This window comes from Pyrgilauda ruficollis, unplaced genomic scaffold (assembly GCF_017590135.1).
Source record: "Pyrgilauda ruficollis isolate IOZ18807 unplaced genomic scaffold, ASM1759013v1 scaffold136, whole genome shotgun sequence".
In the NCBI taxonomy this organism is placed as follows: Eukaryota; Metazoa; Chordata; class Aves; order Passeriformes; family Passeridae; genus Pyrgilauda; species Pyrgilauda ruficollis.
Genome location: NW_024512099.1, coordinates 991222 through 1017334, shown reverse-complemented (window position 1 = coordinate 1017334; position 26113 = coordinate 991222). Strand labels below are relative to the sequence as shown.

At 52.5% G+C, this 26113-nt stretch overlaps 3 protein-coding genes across 6 annotated transcripts; all 3 read right to left on the bottom strand.

Moving 5' to 3' along the window:
- Nucleotides 1-90: 90 nt before the first annotated feature.
- Nucleotides 91-3094, bottom strand: CCDC61 (coiled-coil domain containing 61). Of its 4 annotated transcripts, none has more exons than XM_041459489.1 (14): nt 3016-3093; nt 2461-2621; nt 2298-2380; nt 2044-2201; nt 1842-1970; nt 1671-1746; nt 1507-1589; nt 1306-1418; nt 1133-1211; nt 958-1022; nt 795-867; nt 662-725; nt 504-582; nt 91-416 (listed from the first exon to the last, which is right to left on the bottom strand). In XM_041459489.1, the coding sequence occupies exons 1-14, from the start codon at nt 3033-3035 to the stop codon at nt 319-321; spliced, it is 1281 nt and encodes a 426-aa protein (XP_041315423.1). In that variant the 5' UTR covers nt 3036-3093; the 3' UTR covers nt 91-318. The 4 variants fall into 4 exon arrangements, with proteins under 4 accessions (XP_041315423.1, XP_041315424.1, XP_041315421.1 ...); XM_041459490.1 differs by having other exon boundaries at nt 504-570; nt 3016-3092; XM_041459487.1 differs by having other exon boundaries at nt 795-1022; nt 3016-3094.
- Nucleotides 3095-4211: 1117 nt separating this feature from the next.
- LOC121349252 (protein ADP-ribosylarginine hydrolase-like) lies at nt 4212-7823 on the bottom strand. Its single transcript, XM_041459495.1, has 7 exons — nt 7796-7823; nt 7012-7235; nt 6247-6345; nt 6070-6175; nt 5490-5569; nt 5236-5419; nt 4212-4767 (listed from the first exon to the last, which is right to left on the bottom strand). Exons 1-7 carry the CDS (start codon nt 7804-7806, stop codon nt 4395-4397), a joined length of 1077 nt encoding a protein of 358 aa, XP_041315429.1. The 5' UTR covers nt 7807-7823; the 3' UTR covers nt 4212-4394.
- Nucleotides 7824-11628: 3805 nt separating this feature from the next.
- Nucleotides 11629-15171, bottom strand: LOC121349242 (ubiquitin carboxyl-terminal hydrolase 42-like). The gene is made up of 10 exons (XM_041459482.1): nt 15030-15171; nt 14495-14605; nt 14317-14413; nt 14105-14172; nt 13878-13948; nt 13259-13341; nt 12914-13025; nt 12527-12667; nt 11857-11957; nt 11629-11641 (listed from the first exon to the last, which is right to left on the bottom strand). The coding sequence occupies exons 1-10, from the start codon at nt 15169-15171 to the stop codon at nt 11629-11631; spliced, it is 939 nt and encodes a 312-aa protein (XP_041315416.1).
- Nucleotides 15172-26113: the final 10942 nt, after the last annotated feature.

Sequence of the window (26113 nt, the reverse complement as noted above, 5' to 3'; positions counted from 1 at the left end):
GCTACAGGAGCAGGGACAGAGTAGGGTGACATGGGTGCTGGTGTCACATTGCAGTGGCCTTTGAATTCACTGGTGGCCCAGGGGAAGAGGTTGGTGGCCTGGGCTGTATCCCACATGTCCCCAAGCAGCGGTACTGTCACATTTTGTGATGTCCTTAGTGCCCCCAGCCCTGTGTCCCTCCTGGGAGACACTGCCCTTGCCCCATCCCAAGGAGGACACACTCTGGGGCCAAACAAAGGTTTATTTGGGGGGACACTTGTACCACACCACCACTGTCACCCCCCTGTGGACAGGGAGAGGGGTGTGTCCCTGGAGGGGTCACATGTGGGTGTTCAGGCTGTCCATGTACTCCTGCAGAGCCTGCAGCCGGGCATCGATCTCGGCCAGTTCAGCTGAGGGCTCCTTGGAGCAGTTCTCTGGGCAGGCAGTGCAGGAAAAAAGGGTTAACAAAGGTCTGGGTTAGGGTATCCCTCAAATATCTAGGGGCTCAGATGGGGCCTCACCTTTACCAGGGCGCTTGCCAGCAGTCCTGCACACTGGCAGCTTGTGGCTGGCAGCTGGGCGAGGCACCTGGGGGGGAGGTTGGGGGTCACCAGTGACCTCCTGGTCACCCTGCTTTGGGATGGAGGGGTGGGGGAACCCCAAAGGGGCAGCCACTCACCACACAGGGGCCGTTGCAGAACGAGGTGCTCAGGGGTCTCCGTGTACGGGTCACTCTCCTGTCCCTGCCCAAGGAGGGGGGTTACAGGGTGCTGGAAGGGATGCCCACCCATTCTGCCCAGCCCCAGCATTACCTGCAGGGCTCAGGGCGCTCAGGGGCTTTGCTGCCAGGGCTCCCTCCCCGGCGCCAGCTCTGGGAGCTGTCAGCTGCAGGGAGAAACGGGGATGGAGAAGCTGAGGGAGGAGCCCCAGCACGCAGTGGGTGCACCCCCAGCCCTCTTCCCGTTCCCCACTCACCAGACGAGCTGCGCCTGTGGCTCCTCGCCGGGCTGCTGCTGCCAGAAGCCACTCCACGCCGCTGGCTGCACCCAAGGGAGATGGTGATAAGGGGGAATGTGGGGCTGAAGGGGGGAGGAGACCCCCCAGGTACCAGGGAGGGATGCTGATGGAGGGAGCTGTCAGCATCACTTACTTTCTGAGCTCAGCCTCCTTCTGCCGGCGCTGCCGGGCCCTGACAAAGGCAGTGGGGTCGAAGCATGGTGGGCGAGAGCCTGGCAGGGGGAGGCAGAGGAGGGGTCAGGGTGAGGAGGGGGTGAGCCATGTCCTGTCTCCACTCCTGGGTGTGTGTCCCCAAGTGTCCCACACCTGCAGGTGACAGGGACTTTGGCGAGGGGTGGCCCCGGCTGCTCCTGTGGCTCTCCAGGGATGCTGAGCGTCGCTCCTGAGTGCGTGGGGCCGGGCTGGCAGATTTCTGGCGGCTGCCAAGAGAACCAGCACCATCAGGGGTGGACAGGGGGACACCCCATGGTCATGAGGGCTCCTCTGCAGGGTTCACCCCAGCCTCACCCCCTCCTGCAGGAGGCCAGTTCAGCTGTCAGGTTCTTCACCCGCAGCTGCAGCTTCTGCTCTGACGCCTTTGCCTGGGCCAGCTTCGAGGGGGGAAGAAAGGCTCACTGTGCATCTGGCAGCCCGTGTCCCTCCCCAGAGCAGCTCCCACCCTCCCAGCCCACCTCTGCAGCCAGCTGCCGGTACTCGCGCTGGTGCCGGCCCTCTGCTGCCCGCTTCTCCTCCAGTGCCTGCCACAGCCTGGGGGGAATGGCAGGGGGTGCTCTGGGGGTTCCCTCCTCACCCTGAGAGACAGGAACCCCCAAACCCTTCCGGGTGTCAGCGGCCCCACTCACGCATCCCGCAAGCGCTGGGTCTCCTCCAGGCGCCGTGCCCGGAGCTGCCCCAGCTGCTCCTGCAGCTCCCGCACCAGCGCCACGAGGTCCGGCCGACCCGCGTAGGGCAGCGGCAGCGGGTAATGGATCCTGCAGGAGAGCACGTGGAGGAGGTCAGGCTGGAGTCACCCCCCCGTGAGCCCTGCCTGGTGTCCCCTGTCACCTATCGAACTCCACAGAGTAGACGAGAATGAGATAGCGCTTGTTGTTGAGGGGGGAAGAGGTGCAAGGGGGCGGCCGGGTGATTGCCCCCACTTTCCGGCTGTGCAGGGTCTCCAGGTCGGTGAAGGTGAGCAGCTCCAGGCTGACGGAGTCGCTGCTCTGCAGAAAGTTTGAAAAGCAAGGGGGCTCGGTGGGACACACACCCCACGCCAGCTACCCCCAAAACACCGTGTGGGGGGAGCAGCACGGCCACACCTGTGTCAGTGCCGACTCCAGCATGCTGCAGAAAATGCCAAACTGCTTGAAATTCCCCGTTTTGCGGGTCAGGTCTTCGATGACTGCGAGAAGAGGGTGGTATTTCGGTCAGCGGCAGCCGTGGGTGATCCCCTCAGCTCCCCAGCCTCCCTCCAGCACTCACAGGCGGCATCGAACTCTCCCCTCCACAGGTCGCCGGTGCCGTGAGCCTCCACCTCCACCCGCAGCGTGCTGCGGCTCAGGGTCACCCGCACCGTGTGTGCCCCGGGCCGGAAAGCGCACTCGGCCTGCAGGTACCGCGGCTCCCCCATGGCGCCGGGGGCTCTGCGGGCACAGCGCACCCTCGGCAGGCACGGGCACCCCAGCAGCACAGAGGGAACCCCGGGAGGGCTCGGCACAGCCGGGGTGGGGTGGGTTCAGGGCCGGAGAGTGCAGAGCGGGAGCACAATTGATGGGCACGCACGAACGGACGGGGTAAGAAGGGGAGCCCACAGCCCCACAAACGCGGAGAGGACCTCGGAGCTTTTGTTGACTCGGGCTCGGCTGGGGGCGGGCGCAGCTCCAAGGGGTGGAGAGAACAAAGAGGAACAAGGGGAGAGCCGTGGGCTTGGGCCTGCTGCCTGAGGGGATCCCAGGGCGTGGCGGGCCTGATCTGGGGGTACCGAGGGAAGGGAGCGGGGGTGGCCGGGGCCCGCGGGTACGCTCAGCCGACAGGTACCGGGAGCAGCCCTGCCGCATCCGGGACGCGATCCGCCCGCCGCGATCCTCCGCGCCTCGGCCGCGCCCCGCTCCGCCCCACCTCATTGGCTGGCCGCGATCCCACCCCCGCTGCCTCATTGGCTGGTGGCACCGCTCTCCGCCGCTCATTGGCTGCCGGCGCCGCCCGTCATAGCAATGCCGTTAGCCGCGCTGCGCTGCCCGCCAGCCTCCCGCTGCCATTAGTTGTCAGGCGAAGCCCGCCTCCTGTCTCTACCGCGCCATTGGCTAACGGAGCTGTCGCTCATTTTGGGGGCAGCGGTGGAGCCACGCCTCCCTGTGGCAGGCCCCGCCCCTTGTCGTGCTCCCTGAGGGGCGTGCCCGCCATTGACCATGGCTCAGTGTGGTGTGGGATACGGAGCGGGGCGGGTTAGCGGGGCTGGGGCAGGAGGTCAGGGCTGGGTATGGGGGCAGGACAGAACCCGAGGCAGTGCAGGAGGGCACCGACAAGTTGTGGAGCAACTAAACCTCGAACCTGATTTTATTAACCAGTGAAAGACTGGGGACAGTCTGGGGGATGCCCCTCGAGGCCGCAGGACTCCACTAGAGGGCCCCAATGTTTGGGAGGATCCCTCCAAATGACAAAGTTTCTCCTGAAATGTTTGGAATGGGCAGCCCCAATGCTCCAGATCCCCCCCAGAACGCTGCAGGAGGTTGGCCCCCATAAAATATTGGGAGGAGAGCAAATAGAGCGCTGCTCAGCACACCCCAAACTGGCCCTGGGACTTCAGCCGCCCTTCTGGGGCCGAGCTGTGCCCACGGGTCTGTCTGTGCACTGATGGCATTGTGAGCACCCCCGGTCAAACTTGGGACCTTCAAAATGACACCCTAAATGAGTTTAAAAACATAACCTGTAGAATGTATAAATGTGGTTTTGTAGCATGAAGATGTCAGTTTGGACCTTAAGTTGACTATTTGGTCTTCCATGTGTATAGGCTTTGGTGATTTAAAAGCGATGCTGTTTTCTCTGGTGTTGCATTTCAGTTATTTACCTAAAGCAATCCTCAAACGAACTGCACCAAAGTTTTCCTTACTATTGAGGATCCAGTATGCAAATAAAGGTTTGAAAAGCTTGGGGCAGAATCTGAAGAGGAACGCTTTGGACCTGAAGCACGGGCAGGACGAGAGGCGCAGGGCACAAATCCAGACCAGGGCGACTCGCGAGATGTTTTTTACTCTGGGGGCGACTGAGGCTCCTTGGGCAGGTTCTGGGCAGCACTAAAAGGCCATGTGGTGGCCACCCTGGGGCTTGCCTTGGACCCCAGCACACCTGAAGGTCCCTGCTGCACCCTGTTCACTGCCAAGCTCTCCGTGGAGAGGGACAGAGGGACAGAGGGACACTCACCGTGCCCCCCAGGCCAGCGTGTGCAGCCGCTGGGCAGCATGGCACAGCCGCCCGCGGTACTCGAGGCGGCCGTGCAGCCCCGGGGGGACGGAGGCCAGCCCCCCCAGCAGCCCCCAGCAGCCAGCAGCGATGGTCCCCGTGGAGTCGTTGTCCCCGCCGTGCAGCACTGCCCTGGCGCACAGCTCGTCCCAGCTCCCGCCGGCCGCCAGCAGCGCCTCCAGGGCCACCATGGGGGCGTCGTGGCCGCTGCGCCCTGCCCACCCGTCCAGTGCCCAGCCTAGGTACTCTGTGTCCCGCTCGGCTGGGGACGGGAGGGGTGGCACCCGCGGTGGGCCACCACCTTCCAGGAGCCCGCGGGAGTCCAGGTATCTGCAGAGACGTGGGGACATTGAGGTCACTGGGGACACTGGTGTCACTAGACAGTGGGGTAAGCAGTGACACTGGGGGTCACTGGGCTGTGGCTCTCCAGCAGCCCCTGTGATCCCAGATAGCTGTGGGGACACTGGGGACAATCAGGAAACCCAGGGATAGACATGGGCATCCAGTTACTGGATACCAGTACCACCAAGAAGACTCAATGTCCCAGGAATAGAGGTCACTGTCCCTGAGGATGGCACCTCTGGCAGTGACACAAAGGACACTGGCTGCAGCAGGGACAGACTGGGCATCAGGGTCAGCAGTGGCACCAGTGACACCTCTGCAATGCCCTGCCAGGACCGTCAGAGAACCTGGCTGGCACCAGTGGCACTAATGGACCCCTGAGCCCTTCTCAGTACCCTCCCCAGCCCCTCCTTGTGCTCCCAGTGTCCCCCCAGAACCCTCCCAGTGCCCTCTCACCGGCGCCACGCCTCCCCAAAGAATGGCCAGGCAGCAGCATTGTCCTCCACGGCCACCCCGGTGCTCTCCACGTAGTCCCATGCCAGGGGCAGGACCCGCAGCAGCTCAGCCCCCCAGCGCTCTGGGGGTTCACCCCGAGCCCCCAGTGCCCCAAAGAGGGCCACCGCCAGTGCTCCAAGGTACCCTGTGGGGACAGGGGCTTCAGGGGGGTTCTGCTGTCCCCTCCAGCCCTCCCCTGCCAGTCTGGCACTCACCAGTGGGGTGGTGGTGGGTCATGCGCCCGCTCTCGATGCTCACTCGGATCAGAGTCGGCAGCTCCGAGGCACGTGGGTACCTGCACTGGCATCAGACCAGTCCCCACGCTCCTGCTCCTGTATTCCCATACCACCACCCTTGTCCCTGCTGTCCGTGTCCCTGCTGTGCCCATTCTCTCAGCCCCATCACTGCCAAATCCCACTCTTAGCTGCTCTGTGACCTGTGTCCCTCTTCCCTATTGCTGTCCCCATGTTCTCTGTCCCCATTCTCCCAGCTCCAGCACCACATGTCCCCAAGTCCTGGACCTTGTCCTCTCCAGCTCCACCAACCCCATGTCCCCACTCCTCTCCCTCTGACACCCTCATGTCCCTCTTACCCTACTCCCATCCCTTCATGTCCCCTTCCCTCCAGCTCTGACACCCCCTTATCCCCATCCCGTGTCCCTCCCCGTGTGCCCATGTGGCATCCCTGTATACCCCCTTCCACCCCCACATCCCTGTCCCCACCCCCCAGCTCTGATACCCACATCCCTGTCCCCGAGTGTCCCCCGGTGTCCCCCGGTGTCCCCTGGTGTCCCACCTGAGGCCGATGGCCAGGCTGCGCATGGCAGCCCCGCAGCCGGTGCCGCGGGGGTTGAAGGGGATGCGATAGCCCTGGGGCTCCCCCGGCCGCAGCTGGGAGGTGCCTGGGGGGACACGGGGGTGTGAGGCTCCCCGAGCCCCCCTGCCTCTCCCCGGATCCCTGGGCTCTGCTCACCAAGGATGCTGCTGGGTCCGGGCTTGCGTCCCTCCATGTCCCCCATGGCGGCCACATAGCGGCGAGCCAGCTCCTGCAGGAGGGGTTCCCCCTCCAGGCCTGTGCAGGGTGGGTGTGAAAAACTCACCTAGGTTACCCAGGCTGGCAGGGACAGGCCCCATGAACCCCCCAGAAATGAAAGGGGAGAATAAGATCCCCATTGCACCACTCCCAGAAATGTGGGGAATGGAAACTGCCCCACAGAGCCCCCAGAACTGAAGGGGAAGCAGGATGAGTTTAGTGGAGAAATGGGGAATCCTCCTGAGCACTGCAAACTGAGAAAGGGGTACCCTGCCAGGTTCTCAAAGTGGGAGGGGGAAATGTCCCCATTTCCAGCACCCAGTACGGGAGGAAAGGGCACATAAATGAGGAAAACCACACTCACAATCCCCACACCATGCCCACCTAGAGGAAACAAGGATACACATCCCCCCAAGCCCCATGGAAACCCCTAAAAGGTGGGGGAAGTGGAATGAAGATGCCCCAAAGCCCCCTCCAGAGCTGGACAATCCCAGTTCAAGTCAGGGATGTCATGGTGACCTCCCTGACATATCCCAGGGCTGTAAGGGGACACCCAGCCACACCCCAAGGAACACAGCAGAGACCCCCCACCCCTCAGGGGACATACAAGGACACCCCCCTGCAGTGCCATCCTGGGGTACAATGGGATCCCCAACCTCAGGGACCCCTCCCTTCTGTCACTGGGGTGTCACGGAGTCCCCACACCTGTGGCCAGCCCCTCGGCGGTGGCGAGGTGCAGGACGGTGTCATCGCTGACGGGCCACTCGGGGGGCTCCAGGCTGATGGCTGCCAGCCCCCCCAGCTCGGCCAGCTCGCCGTGGATCTGGGGGCCCGAGGTGCAGTACTCCCAGCGGGCTCCCCGGTAGCCCAGCGCGTCCCCCACCCCGCTGAGCACCATGGCTGCCTCGTAGGCCTCCACCGAGGGCACCCTGGGGGAACAGGGGGTGCCAGGGGGTTCAGGGGATGCTGGGGTGGTCAGGGGGAACATTCTCTGAACAGAGGGTTCAGGGGGTGTTAGGGGATTCAGGGGGAACCCTCTCGGAGCAGAGGGTTCAGGGGGTGCCAGGGTGGTGAGGGGGAACCCTGGGGGAACAGAAGGGTCAGGGGGTGCCAGGGAGAACCCTGGGGGAACAGAGGGTTTGGGGGTGCTAGGGGGTTCAGGGGGAACCTGGGGGGAACAGAGGGTTCAGAGGGTGTCAGGGTGTGCAGGGGGAACCCTGGGGAAACAGAAGGTTTCAGGGGGTACCAGGGAGTTCAGGGGGTGCCAGGGGGTTCAGGGGGAACCCTCTCTCTGAACAGAGGGTTCAGGGGGTTCAGGGTGTTCAGGGAAACCCTCTCTCTGAACAGAGGTTTCAGGGGGTGCCAGGGAGTTCAGGGGGTACCAGGGTGTTCAGGGGGTGCCCAGGGGTTCAGGGGAACCCCCTCTCTGAACAGAGGGTTCAGGGGGTGCCAGCAGCAGGGGAAGCCCCAGGGATCCCGGTGCACTCACGTCTCCTCCATGCTGGAGCAGCTGGGAACGCCTGTCAGGCTCAGGGCACGGGGCCAGTGCTGGCCAGGGGCCCTTAAGGGGACCAGAACACCCCAGGGATGTGGGGTACAGGGATTGCCCCCACAGCGAGAGGAAGAAAGCAGGGAGGGACTCCAGGGGCATCCTGGGTGGGGGAGGCAGAGGGAAAGAGAGGCTCCAGGGGCCCTAAATCTCTTTTTAGGGGCAAAGCTTTAAACTGTGGCAACAAAGCATCCTTTGAGGGCACAAAACCTAACTTCAGGGTTCAAAGTGTTTTCAAAGCTGAGTTTTCAGGGTCCTAAGCCCTCTCTTTAAGACCCAAACCTTCTTTTGGAGGGTCCATAACCCTCTTTTGCCACTCAAGTTTCCACTGGACTGCCTGAAGCCCTCTAGTCAGCACCAAAGCTTCATTTCTTGGAGCCAGAGAGGTTCACCTCCATTGCAGGGTCCACAAGGTCATTTGTAGCATCTCACCTACTAATTTTTGTCATGCTTAAAGCCTGCCTTTTAGGGCCAAAATCTTAATTTTTGGGCTCCCAACCTCTCTTATATTAGTTGTTGCTTTTTTTTAGGGCACAGAGTTTCATCTTTTGGGTCTAAACCCTCATTAATTGGACAGAAATCCTGCCTAGGCTACAAATCCACATTGGGATGGTCCTAAACCCCATGTTTCCTTCTGAAGCTCTTAGTTCTGGCTTCCTAATCAGGCTCCTTTTAGGCTACAAAGTCTCATTTTTAGTGTCCAAAGAATTTTTCAGTTCACAACTTCTCTTTTAGTGAGTTCCAAGCAGGGTTTTTCCTCTCCAAAGCCTTCTTTTCAGGCAATTTGGCTCTTTTCCCAGTTAAAAAAAAAAACAAACAAAAAAACAAAAACAAAAAACAACCAACCAAACAAAAAAAACCCCACCAACAACCAAACCCCTGTTCTTTCTTGCTTGGTAACACTCTACAGAAATTAAAGTGCTCAGCCAGGGTTTGGTCCTGAAGGCAAGTTTACTGTTTGCATCGTAACCTCCAGGTTGATGATCATGAAATAACAGAATTCTCAGTAACTGGTGAAACCAGGAGAAGCACCAACACAACTTCCACACTGCCCTTCTGGAGGGCAGACTTTGACCTTTTGAAGAAGCTGATTTGGAAACTTCCTTGGGAAGCAGCCCTTTAAAACAAAGGGGTGCAGGAAGGATGGATGTTCTTCAGGAAAGTAATCTTGAGGGCACAGCAGCAGGCTGTCCCTGCAGGCTGGAAGATGGGGATGACAACAGGCCTGGATGAGCAGGGAGCTTCTCAAGAAGCTCCTGTTCTTCGTGTCCAAGCCTCATTGTGCACAAGTGAGCAGCTGGCAGAGCTGTGCAGGTGTCTGCAGTGTCTCTCTGAGTGATTCCCTACTAGGGGCAGCACTCAGAGCAGAGTCAGGGCAGTCTGCTGGTGCTCTTTGTGCAAGCTGCTCTCTGCTAGGGACACTTTTGGTATTTTCTGCACTCCTCTTCTTCCTCTCTGGCATTGCACAAGTCCTGTCATCTGCTCCTCCCTCCTCCAGGTTGACAATCTGCCCTTGTCACCGCTGTGGTGGCACGAGTCCCCTGACCCAAGCACCGCTCCTGGTGTCCTCTGGTGGCTTGCTGAGCGTCCTCTCTGCCCCAGCATCCAGTTAAGAAAGACCAGGACCAGCCCCTGACCCTTGGGAATGCTGTTCCTGGCTCCATAGTTGTGGTGGTGTCACTGAGCAGCACCCTCAGGGCCTGGCCCTCCAGCCCTTTCCAGCCACTACTGCCACATCCATGTCCCTTGCAGTGACTTAAACTCCATATTTAAAAGCAACAGATTGCTAAATGGGCACATGCAAGCACACAGCTCTCAAAGTCCCATCACACAAACATCACACTGGGGGTATTTCCGCCTCAAAACCTACAAAGAAGGAAACACCCTGTAAATTATTCATACAATGCCACAGCCCACCAGTCGGAGGCATGATGTTCACTGGAAATTGTCATCAGCTCAACAAAGACACTGGATGATGTGCCAGGGAGTTCGTTATGTTTTATTGTTGCCATAACTCTGGCAAGCAGCCAAATATTTAGGCCCAAAAGATGTTGGCTAAAAAACCCTTAAATTCTACATTAGGCTTCCATGAGTGGTAGCTGACAAGCCCTTAATTTCATACAGTACACTTCAATAATTTCTCAGCTCTCACCACAAGCTCCTCAAAAGTGCTGGCTAACAAGCCACAACACACTTCCACAAGCTCCCACAACAAACTTCAGTGTGGAGCATGGGGCAGAATCATTGCCATGCTTTGCCCAGACAAAGCAAGGGAGGAGATAATAAAGACAGAAAAGGGAGAGAGAGAACAAAGCTTATCACCAGTCCATAGATCCCATGTTGGTTCTAGTGTGAATGGTCTGGAGCAGGGATTGCAAGACAAAAAAAGCCAGAAAGAGGAAAAAGAGCCAGGGGGGCCAACTGGCTTCCTTTTATAGTTAACTTGGTGCCTACCTCTGACACAGACTAAATTTTTTGTGCTGTTTTCTTCATGCATGTACAGCCAGCTCTTTTGGCCCTCTTCTGGGAAGTGAGCGTGAGTGTCAAAGCAGAGCAGGAATTTGTCTCAGTCTTCTCCAATGACCTTTCCTATTGTAATAATCAGAGTGTTTAAGACAAAACATACTTAGATCTGGTCCCCCACAGGCCAACAAGGGGTTTTAATTCTGGCTTTGGCTTTTCTGCCTGTTGGTTCCAAACAGGTGGGATTTTGTTTTAATTTCAGATGCTGTGCTGCTGCATCATCCAGGCTGTGTTTGTCTGATATGCATCTCTGGGATGCTCACACCTCCACACTGACAGGTAAGAGTTTGTGATCTCCACAACCTGGCTCCAGAGACTGTAATCCTGCCATGAGGATCTGCCCAGCTCTGTCTCTACTGGCAAGGTTTGCACCCAAGCAAGGCTTGGTGCAGGTGCCTGCTGGCAGATCCTGTCAGAGAGCCCTGGAGCTGTGACATTCCTGGGAGCATGGTCAAGGCCTAAAGGACTGCTTCTCTTCCTCCTCCTTCCTGTCAAATTGCCACAGGTGGTGCTGTTCATGATGCAGCTGCAGAGATCATTGCCCCACTGTGGGGATCTGCTCCTGGCTCTCTCCCTGACATGGTTCCTGTGACTGTGCACCACCTTAATCCTGCCAGGCAGAGCCTGTGGTGCTGGAGAACCTCCCTGCTGGTGGCTGGTCCCTCCCTGACCGAGCATGGAATGGGCATTTGGTGGTGCTGGTGAGGAAGCTGTTGTTTCTCTCTTTTTCAAATCTGAGCACCTGGAGGAAAAAGAGTTATCTCTGCTTCAGGCATTCCTTGTAGGTTCCTCTGGGATTCAGTCATTTTTTGGAGCAACAGAGAGAAGATTTCACCAAGGTCACCAGTGGTAAGTTTAATTGAAGTCTTCCCACCATGTCTGCCACTGTCAGAGCAAGTCCTCATCTTTTTACCCCCTACGGCCTGCACTTCACAGAATCCTAGAATTTGGATGAAAGCAATCTCATTCCAACCCCCAGGCCATGGCAGGGACACCTTCCTCTACCCCAGGTTGCTCCAAGCCCTGTCCAACCTGGCCTTGGACACTTCCAGGGATCCAGGAGCAGCCACAGCTGCTCTGGACATGCTGTGCCAGGGCCTCACCAGCCTCACAGGGAAGAATTTCTGCCCAATATCTAAACTAAATCTTGCCTCTTTCACTTTAAAATCATTTCCCCTTGACCCTCACTACACTCCCTGCCAATGAGTCTCTCCCTGTCTTTCCTAGGGGCTCCCTTTAAGTCCTCTTCTCTACAGGAACCATCTTCAGAGAGCAGACAAGAGGCAGTTTGCACAGGACAGCACCCTAAATCCCAGCAGGGAAAGAGGAGGACTGGAGTGGGATAGTTCAGAAGTGATAGCATTGAAGGGTGCAGGAAGGAATTGTCTCCTGTGGCAGAGACACACAGGAGGATGAGAAGACAAACAGCAAATTCAGGATAAGGAAACGTTTTCTGACCACATGGTCCTGGTTCTTACCTGGCATAAAACAGCAAGTAGGCTTGCTGCCCTAGAACTGTGTGGATGTCACAATCATCCACAGACTCATCATCCATCTTGTACCACAGCCCATTGCTGGCCTGCAAACAAAGGCATCCAGTTCTGGAGAGATCTGCATGGTTTGTCCGTGTCACCGCTGAGTCAGAAATGACACGGATAAACAGATATACAGATAAAAGTGACATACTCCAAGTATTTTCAGGCTAGTAACAATTTTATTAGGAACCCATTCCTTTTTACACTCGAGTTAACTACAGGGGGACCCGATTGGTCCTTTAATGAAAACACTGTCACCACTGGCTAATTAAGAAACCATCCTTTGGTAAACAACCTTATGAGGAAAAGAGCTTATTACAAACAACACCTGTGGATTGTTTCCATTTGATTATCATTATTTCTCTCCAGCTCCCTAAAGCCTCCCAGCCCAACTCATGGGAAAGCTTTCTCTCTCTCTGACCCTGCTGTCACATCCACATCTCCACAACACCAAAGACAGAAAACTGCCAAACCAGGAGCACACAAAAACAAATCCAATCAAGCTCCAGATGAAACCTTCTCCCCCAAAACCTTGGTTCCCAGTAACTCTGCTGGGAAAGTTTGTCTTTCCCAACACACATTTGTCCCTGTCAGGAGGGAAGGTGCTCTTTACCTTTGCATAGCACAAAAAGTGTCCTTCAAGACAGGTGTCCCCACTGTGAACCACGATGGCATATAAGGAGCAGAGGAGGGGTTCTCCAGCTGTGTCTGACATGTATGGCCGAAGATCCAGGTACTCAGGATACTCCACAAACTACAGAGAGACCAAGAGGGCTCAGAAATTATCTTCAGCTACCACAGTAAATAGCCTTCAGCATTAGCTTAGGTGGCAGGAAACTGCTCTGACAGAGATGCTTTGGCTGAGAACAGAGTCCAGCCTCGTCTTTTCATGGTAATTCTCTCCCCAGAAGGGAACACAAAAATTCCAATGTGAGCATCTTGTGACAGAGCTTTGGGGAATCTTCTGCTTTGGAAAGTTGCCCTCCACCCGCATGCACACCTTGCTGATCTTTGTGCCAGTCCACTGGTCAGCCCTTTCCAGACACAGCGTGAGGACTCGGGGTGCACGATGGACTGTAACCTTCTTGGAGGCAGCAGCTTTCTTCTTACACCTTGAAACCAAGCACACAGCCAAGTGCTGAAATGCACCCCTTCTTCCCCCAAGGAGGCCAGGCAACCTTTCCCGTCTCACACATCCTTACGCTATTTTAAGGTTATTCAAAGGCATATTAAAAAAGTTGTGTCTTGTTATTGTGCATTAAATCTCCTTGAGAAGATGAGTTCAGTGCCATGCAGCCCCTCACGCAGGATCTGGTGTTTTTTGCGTCATGTGGAATCATCTTACTTGCTACATCTGAAGCACTCCTTCTGATCCAGCTGCTTGGGTGTCACACAGTCCTTCAGAACTGTGGTGAGGGATGAGGCTGCCTGGAGGAGGGAGAGAGGAGCTGCAGGAAATGCTCTCATCCAAACACTTCCCAGGACGAGAAGACCCAGGCAGCTGATGGTGAGGAGAGCCAGTGTTACCCCAGGAGGAGGTGAAGGAGAGTGTGATGCTGAACATTTCCCTCATGTCCCAGGGCTCCCAGAGTCATCAAGAGCTCCCTCTGTGTTGGCACCACTCAGTTCAGCTACCAATGGCACGCAGGGGCATCAGCAGTGAAAACTGATCCTACCTTTGAGCCTGGGAGCCAGGTGGGTACTGAGGGAGGGCAGAGGGAAGGAGCAGGAGAGTATGTCGAGGCTGCAGAGGGGTTAATGATTGCTAGTCCAGCCCAAAGCCAGCACCACGGGGGGAGCAGTGCCATGGCCTTTGCAGGACACTGAGGATTCTGTGCTTTCCCCTTCCCACTCACCACCAAGCTCCCTTGTGCTCGCAGTATAGGTTTTTAATACAAGTGCTTTGGTTCTGGAAAGCTACAGGGGCCTTGGAATGTCTTGGAGCTCAGTTGCAAACCTCTTACTCTGATATCCAAAGAGACATCCAGGAAGGCCTTGTAGGAATCGACAACTCCTTGGCAGCTCAAGCACGTGACTGGAAGGAAAATCAAAATGCTGAGTGAAATTAATTGACTGTGCTGGTTTATGCTCGTGGGTTCTCCTACACCAGCCTTCACAGCACCAGCTGCTTGTCAAAGGCAGACAGAAGGGCACAGACAAACCAAGTAAAGCAGCACTTATGGAAACATACCTCTAGATTTCATGAAGCCCCCAAATATTTGATAGACGATGGTAGTTTCTTCTGAAGAGACGTCCAAGCTGGAAATCAATGGCAAGGCAGAGAGTCACCTCCTCTGTGGGTTTAGCACTGAGAGGTCTGGACGTCAGTTTTCCTTGATGGGAGCACATCAAGGAGTCCAGTGGGCTTGGGGAAATTGAAACTTGCAGTTTGCTTGTTCTTACTCGCAGCTCAGACAAGCTCTGTGCATGGCATCGAGCGTGCAGCGCAAGAACTCGTAGGCGTTTTCCTGCCTGCCATACTCAAACTCCTCTCCTATGACTAAGAAAGAATTTAGTAGCTCTCTCCTAGAAGGAGGGAAGACAAAGAAGAAAACCTCTTGGAGTGCCTGAAACAACTTACATTTGAGGTCCCTGAGGACAGCTCCAGGGAGGATGGCGCTGGCTGAGGAGCACAGGACCTTCCTGACGTGTGCTTCCATGGTGCACATCATGCAGAAGCCTTGCTGCTGGCCTGAACAGGAGAGCAGGGAGGGAGCAAGGAAGGGAGGGACAGAAGCTTCCTAATGTAGATCTTGAAGTTCTAAGAACAGTCTCCACTTCTTTACTCCCAAACTGCTAGTGTCCCAACAAGCCCAGGATATTTGAGTGCACAGAAAACACACTTCAGAGGGAGGCTAAACTGGCAGAAGTGTTCTGTGCAGTAAAGCCAAGACAGTTCAACTTGCAGGGGTAGAAACTTGGGGCTAGAAAGAGGTGTTCTGCTGAAGGTGAGTGCACCTTGATAGGACAAACATCTTTTAGATGATGCTCAAAGTACATAAGCTCATGGGGCCAACAGAGAAAGGCTGCTGTTCTCCTAAACCTGATTCCAGGTTCTGGGAATCCTTGGGATGTGCCCAAGAGATTTACAAGGAGATGTTCCTAAAAGCACTCACACGACTGGCTGTGCTGGTAAGAGAGCAGGTAGTTGGCCAGAGGGGGTGTGTATGTCAGGCACTGCAGGATGACATTGATGTAGCAAGTATTGCCCAGGTTGAAGAGTCCTGCTCCAGGTCTCTGTCTTTGCTGCCAGTCCATGGAAATCTTCTCTGGGGGAAAAATCCTTTGTGGCAGAGCCATTCCCTTGGCAATGTCTGCAGGGAAATGGTGTTTGAAAAGAGGTGAGACAATGTTGTAGCTAAAAACCATATTCAAATGTTGAGTTGTCTACAGGAGCACCGAGGACAACAGCTCCAGTCACCAACTCAAACATCAGGGAAAGCCTAAGACGCTGCTGACATCTACTGGTAGGGAAGCAGTTTTGGAAAACTGATTATTCTCTGTGTACTCTGCCAAAAATCCAACAAACCCACTCTGATTTCTGGGCCTCAGGCCACCTTCCTTTCCCTTTGGAATCTTGTATTTCCAGGACTCACAGGAGCTGTTCCACCTTGCAGTCATCACTCCTCTCAGGAACAGAGGGGAAAACTTTGGATGACAAAGCTCCAGAAAGATCTCCAAAAAGATCAGCTCAGCACCAATCCCATCACTTGAAGGGAAAGGAAATAATTGTAGCTCAACAAACTTATTTAGAAACCCCAAACATGACCCACAAAACACCTTCAGCTATCAAAAAAATTTGGTGGTGCTTGTAGCTGTTGTCAAGGATGAAGATTGCTTGGAAAAAGGCAGGCCCACAGTGGAAGGAGCCTAGATATCCTGAAGGCCAGCTCAGCCCAGCAAGCTTTCAGCAGCTCTCTCCTCAGGATGCCAAACACTGGGCAGGTGAGATCACAATTGCTGGACCAGTGCCATATCTCTGCCTCTTTGTGACATGAGGCCACATGGGGCCATGTCCCTTTGAGGCCACAGAACCCCAGCCTGGGCACCTCTCATGGCTGAGAGTCACTGGACCATGAGGACAAAGGGCTGTTTGTCTGTCAGCAGAGCTCCTGCCTCTTCCAGGAGCTCCAGCAGCCACAGGACTCAAAGGCTGCTGAGGGCTGTCAGTGAGCCTGGTCACCGTTTAGTTTGGCACACTTGGAGTGCTGGGGGTTTCTGTTCCGCTCTTCCCAGCTTCTTCCAGGCTTTTAAGCCCCTAAAGATCCCTTTTTAGGAGGAAAAGCCTTTGGTTGTGGCAGTGAAGCATCCTTTGAGGGCACACAATTTCAAGGCCCTAATTTTCATTTCCAAAACTCATTTTTAATTCTTACAGACCCAGTTTGAAGACCCAAAGTCCCTTTGGGACGGTCCAAAGTCCTCTTTTACAGCTCAAAGCTTCCACTAGGATGCCCAAAGCCCTCTAGTCAGCATTGACATTGTTTCTTGAGTCCAGAGAGGAAACAGTAATATCACATCAAATTTGTAGACAGGCTCTGTGAGAGTGAAAAAATTTCTTAGCACAAATTAATTCCTGTTGCCCTTTGGATGTGGTGTAAATAAGAGTTTGTACTTAGAAGGGGAAGGTCAGTGAAAACTTTCAGTCCTAACACCGCTGATTTGAGAGCAGGAATGTTTGCAGCTTGGCTCTGCACTACCCCAAAAATGGGGTTATTTTGAGCTGGGCTCAGAGTGTTTCCTTAATTTTTAAGTTTGCCTGCTGGTTTTCTGGGCTTTCTGGGCTTTTGCCAGCCCCATTTTTGTGGGAGCAGTCCATGTGAGAGCTCCATTGTGGATCCTGGCTCTTGCAGACTGGAAGAACATGATCCTGCGTAGGGGAAGATGAATCATCTCCTTGTTGGTTCTGCAGTTACAGGCTCCAAAAGAAAAGTGAATTCCAGCACTGCCTCTTCCCTCTAGAACATTTCGTGTCGGACCAGCTGCTGAACGTTTTTCCTTTTGTAACGGGACTCCGTGAGACTGAAATTGCCTGAAGGTGCACGGAACTGTGTTGGGACAGATAAAAACCTTGGGTTTTTGCTGGGCACTGTCAGAGCTCATCACAGCAACCACACGATAGCGCTGCCGGCTCGCAAAAGAAGGAAAGGCACCGGGACCAGCTCGGAAAAACCCCGGGGGCAGAGCCAAGCTGGAAGTGTCCCTGCTCTCAAATAACCTCTGTCAGGACAGCAAGTCTTCACTGCCCTTCCCCTTCCAAGTACAGACTCTTATTTACAGCACACCCAAAGGGTGGGACACAGCATGAATTCCTTTGCTCTGAGAAGTCTTTTCACTCTCGCAGAGTCTGCCTACAAACTTGAAAGCATCCAGCGAAAACAGAGCTCACAAAAGTGCCGGCTGAGAAAGCTCTTGCTGCCTGCAGCTTCAAACCGCCCTGGTGTCTTCACTTTCCTTCTCAGCACCGTGTCCTGTCATAATCCTTCAGTCTCACAGAGTCAGGATGCAAACAGAACAGCACCAGGCGCTGCTCACACACTAAAGGTCCCAGGACTAAAAGCTCAACAGCCTGGAGTTTGCATTCCCACCATAACACTTCAACAGGTCTAGCCCACAGAGCTCCCTGCTAGGAATAGCAATTAAATTCACCAAGGACCACCCAATGTGTGGAGTGAAATCTCATTTCTTTGCTGAAGAGAGAACTATAAGAAGAAATGGGAATCCCTCCTCCAAAATAGAAAACATGCAGGGATTGATCCCATAGAAAGGTGGCAGAATGCTGTTAGTGAGCATAAAGGCAGGGACAGGGAGGGGGAGGCAAGGAAAGGTCAGGGCAGAAAGGGCCAGGCAAGGCAAGGCAGGGAATGGGCACACAAGGAATGGACAGGCAAGGCAAGGACACAGAGGGGTCAGAAAGGCAAGGCAAGGACACAGAGGGGTCAGAAAGGTAAGGCAAGGACACAGAGGGCTCAGAAAGGTAAGGCAAGGACACAGAGGGGTCAGAAAGGAAAGGCAAGGACACAGAGGGGTCAGAAAGGCAAGACAAGGACACAGAGGGGTCAGAAAGGTAAGGCAAGGACACAGAGGGGTCAGAAAGGCAAGGCAAGGACACAGAGGGGTCAGAAAGGCAAGGCAAGGCAAAGAAGAGGAAGGCAAGGCATTGCAAGGCGAGGGAAGAAAGGAGCAGGCACATGAAGGTTTGAAAGGCAGCAGAAAGGAATTGGTAGGCAGGGCAGGGAAGACATGGGGGCTTTACAAGGCAAGGCAGTGAGAGATGGGAAAGGAATGAGAGTCAGGAGGAGCAGGCAGGGCAAGGCAAGATGAGGGAGAAAAGAGCAGGCTGGCAAAGGTGAGGGATGGGTGAAAAAGGCATAAAAAGCCAGAAGTGTAGGCAAGACAAGACAAGGTAGGGGGTGGAAAGGAATGGCAAGGAAAAGTGAGGTTTGATAGGAATGGCAAGGAAAAGCAGTAGACTGACTGAAAGCCCAGAGGTTTTAGGAAAAGCAGGGCAGAGGAAGGCGTGCCCAGGGATGGGGAGGCAAGGCAAATCAATGGCAGGGTAGTAAAAGCAAGGCAAGGACAGGGAAGAAAAGAAAGAGGTAGGAAAGTCACGGTCTCTGAAAAATGAAAATGAGATTTCTTTTCCACAAGAAAGAAATCGTGTAACCTCAGTGTTGCAGGTGCAGATGGGAGCTGGCCCAGGGGAGGCCCAAACCAGCCAGGCCTGTCTCTGCTAGCTGCTTTTTTTGGGAGAAATCCTTGGATGTGCTGAGATTTGGAGGTGCAATGCAGATTTTGCCATGGGTTTCTGGATGAGAGGAGCAGCTCTTTCCACAGGAAGAAAAGCATGGAAGCCCCAGTGCTGAAGGTGTGGATGAGAGGAGGCCCACAAGAGGACGAGGCCAGCCAGACTCATCTGTCCTAGCACTCAGCAATCCTTGCATGTACTCAGTTTTGGAGGTGGAATTCCAATTTCAGCCAAGAGCTTCTGGGTGAGAGTGGCAGTTCTTTGCCACAGGAAGGAAATCTCATGGCCCTGGTGTTCCAGATGTAGATGAGAGACATCTCAGGGGAGGTCAAGGCCAGCTAAACCCATCTGTCATGGTTGTTTTTGTCTGGGAGCAATGCTTGGAGCCCAGAATTTTTAATTTTTGCATCTCAGAGCCCAGAATTTTCAATTTTTGAATTTTGGAGATGCAATAAAAATTTTGGCCATGGTCTTCTGGATGAGAATGAGAGTTCCTCTCCATGGGAAGGAAAGAACACAGGGTTCCATGTGCAGAGGAGAAGCAACCCATGGAAGGTTAGGGTTAGGGGGTTAGGGTTACATTTATGCAAGGATTAGGGTCATGGTTAGGGTTAAATGAGGGTTAGGATTAGCTTTATAGAAGGGTTAGGGTTTGGGATAGGGTTAAGGGTGGGTTTGGGTTTCAGATTGTTTATGTAGTGGTTTGGTTTAAGGTTGTTTAAGGATAATTTTTAGGGTTGTGTAAGGCTTGAGGTTATGGATAGTGTTGGGATTATTTTTTTTTTTTACATTCTGAGTTAGGGTTAGGGTTAATTTTAGGATTTGGGATTGGTTTAGGTCTGGGTTTAGTGTTAGGCTTTTGTAATGAATCAGGATAGGGTTAGTGTTGGTTCAGGGTGATTTTTGATGTAAATTATTAGATTTACATTTTTGCAAGGTTTAAGGTTTGGGTCTTTTTTTGTTTTGGGATATGTGTTATGGTTATGTTTTGGGTTATGGTTCATTTTGGGGTTATTGAAGGTTTTGGACTAGGATTATGTGAGGTTTATGGGTGTAATTAGCTTTAGGGTAAGTTTAGGCTGTGGCCTCAGGTTACCATGAGTGTTGTTGTTATGTTTAGAGTTAGATTAATATTTAGGGAAAAGTTTAGTTTCAGGTCTGGTGTTAGGCTTAGTTTTATTCTCTCAGTTCTGGAGAGTTGAGGTATTATGGCTGAAAAACAAAAAAATAAACTCAAAATTGTAAAAATCACCTTGGGTGGGAAGAATTGGAAGATCTGGGTAGGTGAGCCAGCTCATTAATTAAGTGGTTAATTAACTCATTAGCTTCAGGGGAGTCTGGGACTGCCATTTGCAACGTGTACACAGAAATAAAAGGGCACTTGGCACAAATGCCCGTGGCACAGGGGGTCTGGGGCTGGCAGTGTGCTGGTGGCACAGAGCAGCAGCTGCTGAGTGGGGTGTCAGCTGAAACCAGGGGTGACATCCCCCACAGGACCTCTCCGTGGCCTCTTCCACCCATTTGAGTCAGAGCTCCCAAATCTGGGTGAAAATATGGGGCACAGAAGCATCCTGTGCTTCCTTCCTCCTCACTGCAGGACTGATCCTCAACCAGCCTCTGCTGCTCCTTTGGCTTTTCTGCCATGGCTTAAAGCATTTCTGGATTTCTGGGCTGGGGCTGAGGGAGCTCAGCATCTCATCAGCAAGTGCTGAATGGCAGCAGAACATCCTGGGGCAGGGAGTGAGGAGGGCTCGGGCTGCAGCACGAAGAGCAGGAGCTGTGCAGCCCCTTGCCCTCCCCTCAGCAAATATTTATGCTTTAAGCTCTCTCGCTGAAAGGCCTAATTGGAGTCTAGGTGAGCTGGCACACTAGAGGAGAGCCTAATAGAGACATTGCAGTGCTATTAGCACAGATGGTTGTCATATGTATGCAAATGAGGAGCAAATTGAATTTGGTGTCCCCTCTCACCAGCTGTCCTATCAGCACTGGCTCCTGCAGCAGCACCAGGCACTGCCGCTGCTCTGCTAATCTGTCATCGCAGATTAATTACAACTAACACATTAATCTTCATTTGTTTGCCCATACAAAGGGAGTATCCTGTTCTTTCAAGTACACTCTGATGGGATGGGGTGCTCCAACCTGGGAAAAGAAGAAAGAAAGGGAAGGAGGGCCAGGCAGCTTCATTAGTGCCAGCCCCGGGGGCTGCTGCTGCTGGAGCCTTAGCGGGGCTTTCGTGCTCCTTCTGGCAAAGCAGAGCCCAGCGGGGGCACTGGGAGCCTCAGCCACCTGCCTGCAGCTCCCGGGACCTACACTCTGCTCCGTGAGCCTTCCTGGGGCACGCTGCTCTGCTTGGCTTTGTCCCCAAGGGACGGTGGCACTCCTCTCCCGAGCTGGCAGCTTCCAAGGGGTGCTTGGTGCTCGCACAGACGTTTGCTGCTTCCCAGTAAAGCGGCTGGAATGGGCGTGCTGGGCCCAGGAGGCTCTCCAGGATGCTGCAACCCTTCAGGCAGTGGCACTTTTACTGCTGCCTTGGGTGGGAAGAGAGTGACTTGCTTCAGTCTCACCACTAATTTTGACATTTTGATGAAAAGCAAAAGAATTCTTTCTGTTTCTTGTTTTTTTTTTTTTTTTTTTTTTTTTTTTTTTTTTTCCCCTCGAGTGAAAATATTGCAGCTGAGACATTTTACAGGCTTCTGGAGTTAGCACCCACTATGTTTTTGGGTAGAAGTCTAGTCTCTAACATATTTTTTTTTCACCCCAATTTTCTGTTATTTATTGGAGTAACCTGTAGTGCTCAGTTCTCCATTAGCTTAGTGTTTGGATTGCTGTCTGCTCCACGTGTGGTCTCTAATGCTGTGATCTGGAGCGTCCTGATGACAAATGTTAACCATGTCTGTTTAATCAGTCTGTAGAAGCTCAGATGCCATGTATCCCACGGGATGGAGAGATGCTAAAGGAGCCAAGGTGAACGACTTCCAGCCAGCTTGAGACAGCAGGAGCTCTCGTACAGGCAGCAGGACAGACAAACAAGCACTTTCAGCCATCCTGGTGGTGTTTCCACACATGCTTTTGATCCTAAAATCTATTCCCCTTGCTGGGCTGACCTACCTCACCACTGTCCAGGATCCACCATGCCCTTTGAGGCCCTGCAATCCATTTTGTGACCATTTTGGTTCAGCCCTGGCTGGGCTCTTGTGCTGGATCCATTGAGGCCTTTTATTAAATCCCTGTTTTATGCTTTAACTCTGTTCTAGGTCGGCCTTCTCAAGGCAAGCAGAAATCAAAGGGGCAGCAGAGATGCCCTTGAACAGCCAAAAAAAGGATGTTTCCAGCAAATTCCTTGCACACCAAGTTGCACTTGAGGCTGGTGTGCCTGCTGCAAGCAGTCACGTTTTCCTGCTCTGTGAGAAGTGATTTCTGTGACACACAGAGTGTTTCCTCTGGTTGTGCTGTGGAAACTCAGATATTCCTCCTGTCTAAGAGGGTTTGAGGCTGTCTGAAGTTGGGAGTGTTTCTTTTAACTGCAGTCTTCATCCCCAGCCCTTAATTCATGCTGGATGTGTGGGGGGGAGTGCCTGGCACAGGGGCAGCGTTTGGGGCGTCCCTGAAATTTGTGTGCTTTGGCTGAAGCTTGCTTGTGAGCAGAAAGGCTTTGGGGGCGTGAGGCTTAAAAGGGTCTTTGAGTAGTTGTGCTCAGTACTCTGTAAGGGTTGTGTTAAAGTGTCCCCTTTTTGGTCAAATATGTGTCTAGACAGCAAATTCGAAATGTTTCCCTCCTGGCCTCATAAAAACATACCATCACCTTGAAAACATCATGCTCCTGCAGAAAAATTTGCTGCTCTGGAGTTACAAGGAGCACTTGAGCATCCCTGCAAGTGGAAAAACAGAGGAAAAAAATAGTGTCTGGTTTTCCAGGGAGAGTTTGGACAGCACGTGGAGCATGGAAAGACCATGTGATATAAGAGGAGAATCCCATGAAGATACAAACATATTATTCTGTGCAATAATACAAAACAACTAAATAACTACTTAGTGCAATACAACAATCAGCCTTACCAGAGGCACACCCTGCTTGTTCTTTACAGTTGTTCTCATTTTATGTGAGTGCAGAAGCACGTACCCAAGTGCTGTCCACCAATCCAGAGCTCCAGAAAAACCAAATTTCCCCCTTTACCCTGCTCACCCTAGCAGGAAAAGCCGGTTCACCCTCCTCACCTCCTCCTCTGGTTTGCATAGGCAAAAAAATGCAAAACACATCCCAGGAAGGCGACGAGGAGCCGGTGCCACCCCTGGCACAGGTGACAAAGCTCCTGCAGCACGGGCAGCTCCCTGCCTTTGTCCCCGAGGATGGGCATCGCTCTGTTTGCATTCCGGGCCGATCTCCGGCCTCGGGATTTATTGGGATGCAAACACACAATGCAGGCTGCCATGACCGGTGCCCAGCCCTGCTGTCTGCATAAACAAAACTCTTATTTCGGCTCCAGCCCCACCTGTGCCCGCTGCGTGCCTTGTAAATGAATGGCGTGGCGAGGGGAGGCAGCTGGAAATTCAAGGCTTTTCAGTGACCCCCAGAAGTGTCTGGATGCTGCCCAAATCTCTGCTAATTGGCCCCGGGAGACCCCCATTTGCTGCACCCTCATCATTTTTTCTGAGCCTGAGGGGGGGAAAAAAAATCTCTGGATGGAGTGGTGGGGGTAGGATTTTGTATTCACATTCAAATATCACAGGTTTGGGTAGCAGCAAGCACCTCCTGAACTTCCATCATTTTTCTGAGCCTGAGGGGTGGGGGGAAAAAATCTCTGGATGGAGTGGTGGGGGTAGGATTTTGTATTCACATTCAAATATCACAGGTTTGGGTGGCAGCAAGCACCTCCTGAACCTCCAGAGCCCACCTGATGCTGCCACCTCCCAGACAAAAGGATGGGACTCGGTGCCCTGGTGCAAATGGGGAGCAGGTGGGAGGAATTGTAGCTGGCCCAGGGTGTTTTTTTGACAGTGAGTAATAAAGAATTGCAGTTTGAAAGAGTGAGATCTGGGGCTTCCGTGCTGTTGCATGACAATGAACTGCCAGCCCCGAGGTGGGAGAGGTGGCCTGGAAGTCTGGGCTTGCAGGAAGGGAAATCAATCACTCCTGGGCAGCCCAGCCCCATCCCGGGTTTGCCACAGGCTCAGCCTGCAGCTCTGGGGGAGATGGGTGATGCCATGGGTGGCTCCCACAATTAAAAGGCAAATATCATGGACATGAGGATGTTAGGATATATGTTATGTATATTAGGATGTTATGTTATGTCTCCTGTCTTGGGAGAAGTTTTATGGATTTGTAGTTGTTGTTTTATCACAATTAAAAGGCAAATATTATGTATATATGTTAGGAGAAGTTTTATAGATGTATAGTTATTGTTTTATAGATGTATAGTTACGTTTTATCAAAATTAAAAGGCAAATATATATATGTTAGGAGAAGTTTTATAGATGTATAGTTATGTTTTATCACAATTAAAAGGCAAATATTATGGATATATGTTAGGAGAAGTTTTATAGATGTATAGTAATGTTTTATCAAAATTAAAAGGCAAATATCATATATATATGTTAGGAGAAGTTTTATAGATGTATAGTTATTGTTTTATAGATGTATAGTTATGTTTTATCAAAATTAAAAGACAGATATCATGTATATATGTTAGGATAAGTTTTATAGATTTATAGCTATGTTATCATTTTTCTGAGCCTGAGGGGGGGGGGGAAAAAATCTCTGGATGGAGTGGGGGGGGTAGGATTTTGTATTCACATTCAAATATCACAGGTTTGGGTAGCAGCAAGCACCTCCTGAACTTCCATCATTTTTCTGAGCCTGAGGGGGGGGGGGAAAAAATCTCTGGATGGAGTGGGGGGGGTAGGATTTTGTATTCACATTCAAATATCACAGGTTTGGGTAGCAGCAAGCACCTCCTGAACTTCCATCATTTTTCTGAGCCTGAGGGGGGGGGGGAAAAAATCTCTGGATGGAGTGGGGGGGGTAGGATTTTGTATTCACATTCAAATATCACAGGTTTGGGTAGCAGCAAGCACCTCCTGAACTTCCATCATTTTTCTGAGCCTGAGGGGGGGGGGGAAAAAATCTCTGGATGGAGTGGGGGGGGTAGGATTTTGTATTCACATTCAAATATCACAGGTTTGGGTAGCAGCAAGCACCTCCTGAACTTCCATCATTTTTCTGAGCCTGAGGGGGGGGGGGAAAAAATCTCTGGATGGAGTGGGGGGGGTAGGATTTTGTATTCACATTCAAATATCACAGGTTTGGGTAGCAGCAAGCACCTCCTGAACTTCCATCATTTTTCTGAGCCTGAGGGGGGGGGGGAAAAAATCTCTGGATGGAGTGGGGGGGGTAGGATTTTGTATTCACATTCAAATATCACAGGTTTGGGTAGCAGCAAGCACCTCCTGAACTTCCATCATTTTTCTGAGCCTGAGGGGTGGGGGGAAAAAATCTCTGGATGGAGTGGTGGGGGTAGGATTTTGTATTCACATTCAAATATCACAGGTTTGGGTGGCAGCAAGCACCTCCTGAACCTCCAGAGCCCACCTGATGCTGCCACCTCCCAGACAAAAGGATGGGACTCGGTGCCCTGGTGCAAATGGGGAGCAGGTGGGAGGAATTGTAGCTGGCCCAGGGTGTTTTTTTGACAGTGAGTAATAAAGAATTGCAGTTTGAAAGAGTGAGATCTGGGGCTTCCGTGCTGTTGCATGACAATGAACTGCCAGCCCCGAGGTGGGAGAGGTGGCCTGGAAGTCTGGGCTTGCAGGAAGGGAAATCAATCACTCCTGGGCAGCCCAGCCCCATCCCGGGTTTGCCACAGGCTCAGCCTGCAGCTCTGGGGGAGATGGGTGATGCCATGGGTGGCTCCCACAATTAAAAGGCAAATATCATGGACATGAGGATGTTAGGATATATGTTATGTATATTAGGATGTTATGTTATGTCTCCTGTCTTGGGAGAAGTTTTATGGATTTGTAGTTGTTGTTTTATCACAATTAAAAGGCAAATATTATGTATATATGTTAGGAGAAGTTTTATAGATGTATAGTTATTGTTTTATAGATGTATAGTTACGTTTTATCAAAATTAAAAGGCAAATATATATATGTTAGGAGAAGTTTTATACATATATAGTTATGTTTTATCACAATTAAAAGGCAAATATTATGTATATATGTTAGGAGAAGTTTTATACATATATAGTTATGTTTTATCACAATTAAAAGGCAAATATTATGTATATATGTTAGGAGAAGTTTTATAGATATATAGTTATGTTTTATCACAATTAAAAGGCAAATATCATGTATATATGTTAGGATAAGTTTTATAGATTTATAGTTATGTTTTATCACAATTAAAAGGCAAATATTATGTATTTATGTTAGAAGAAGTTTTATAGATGTATAGTTATG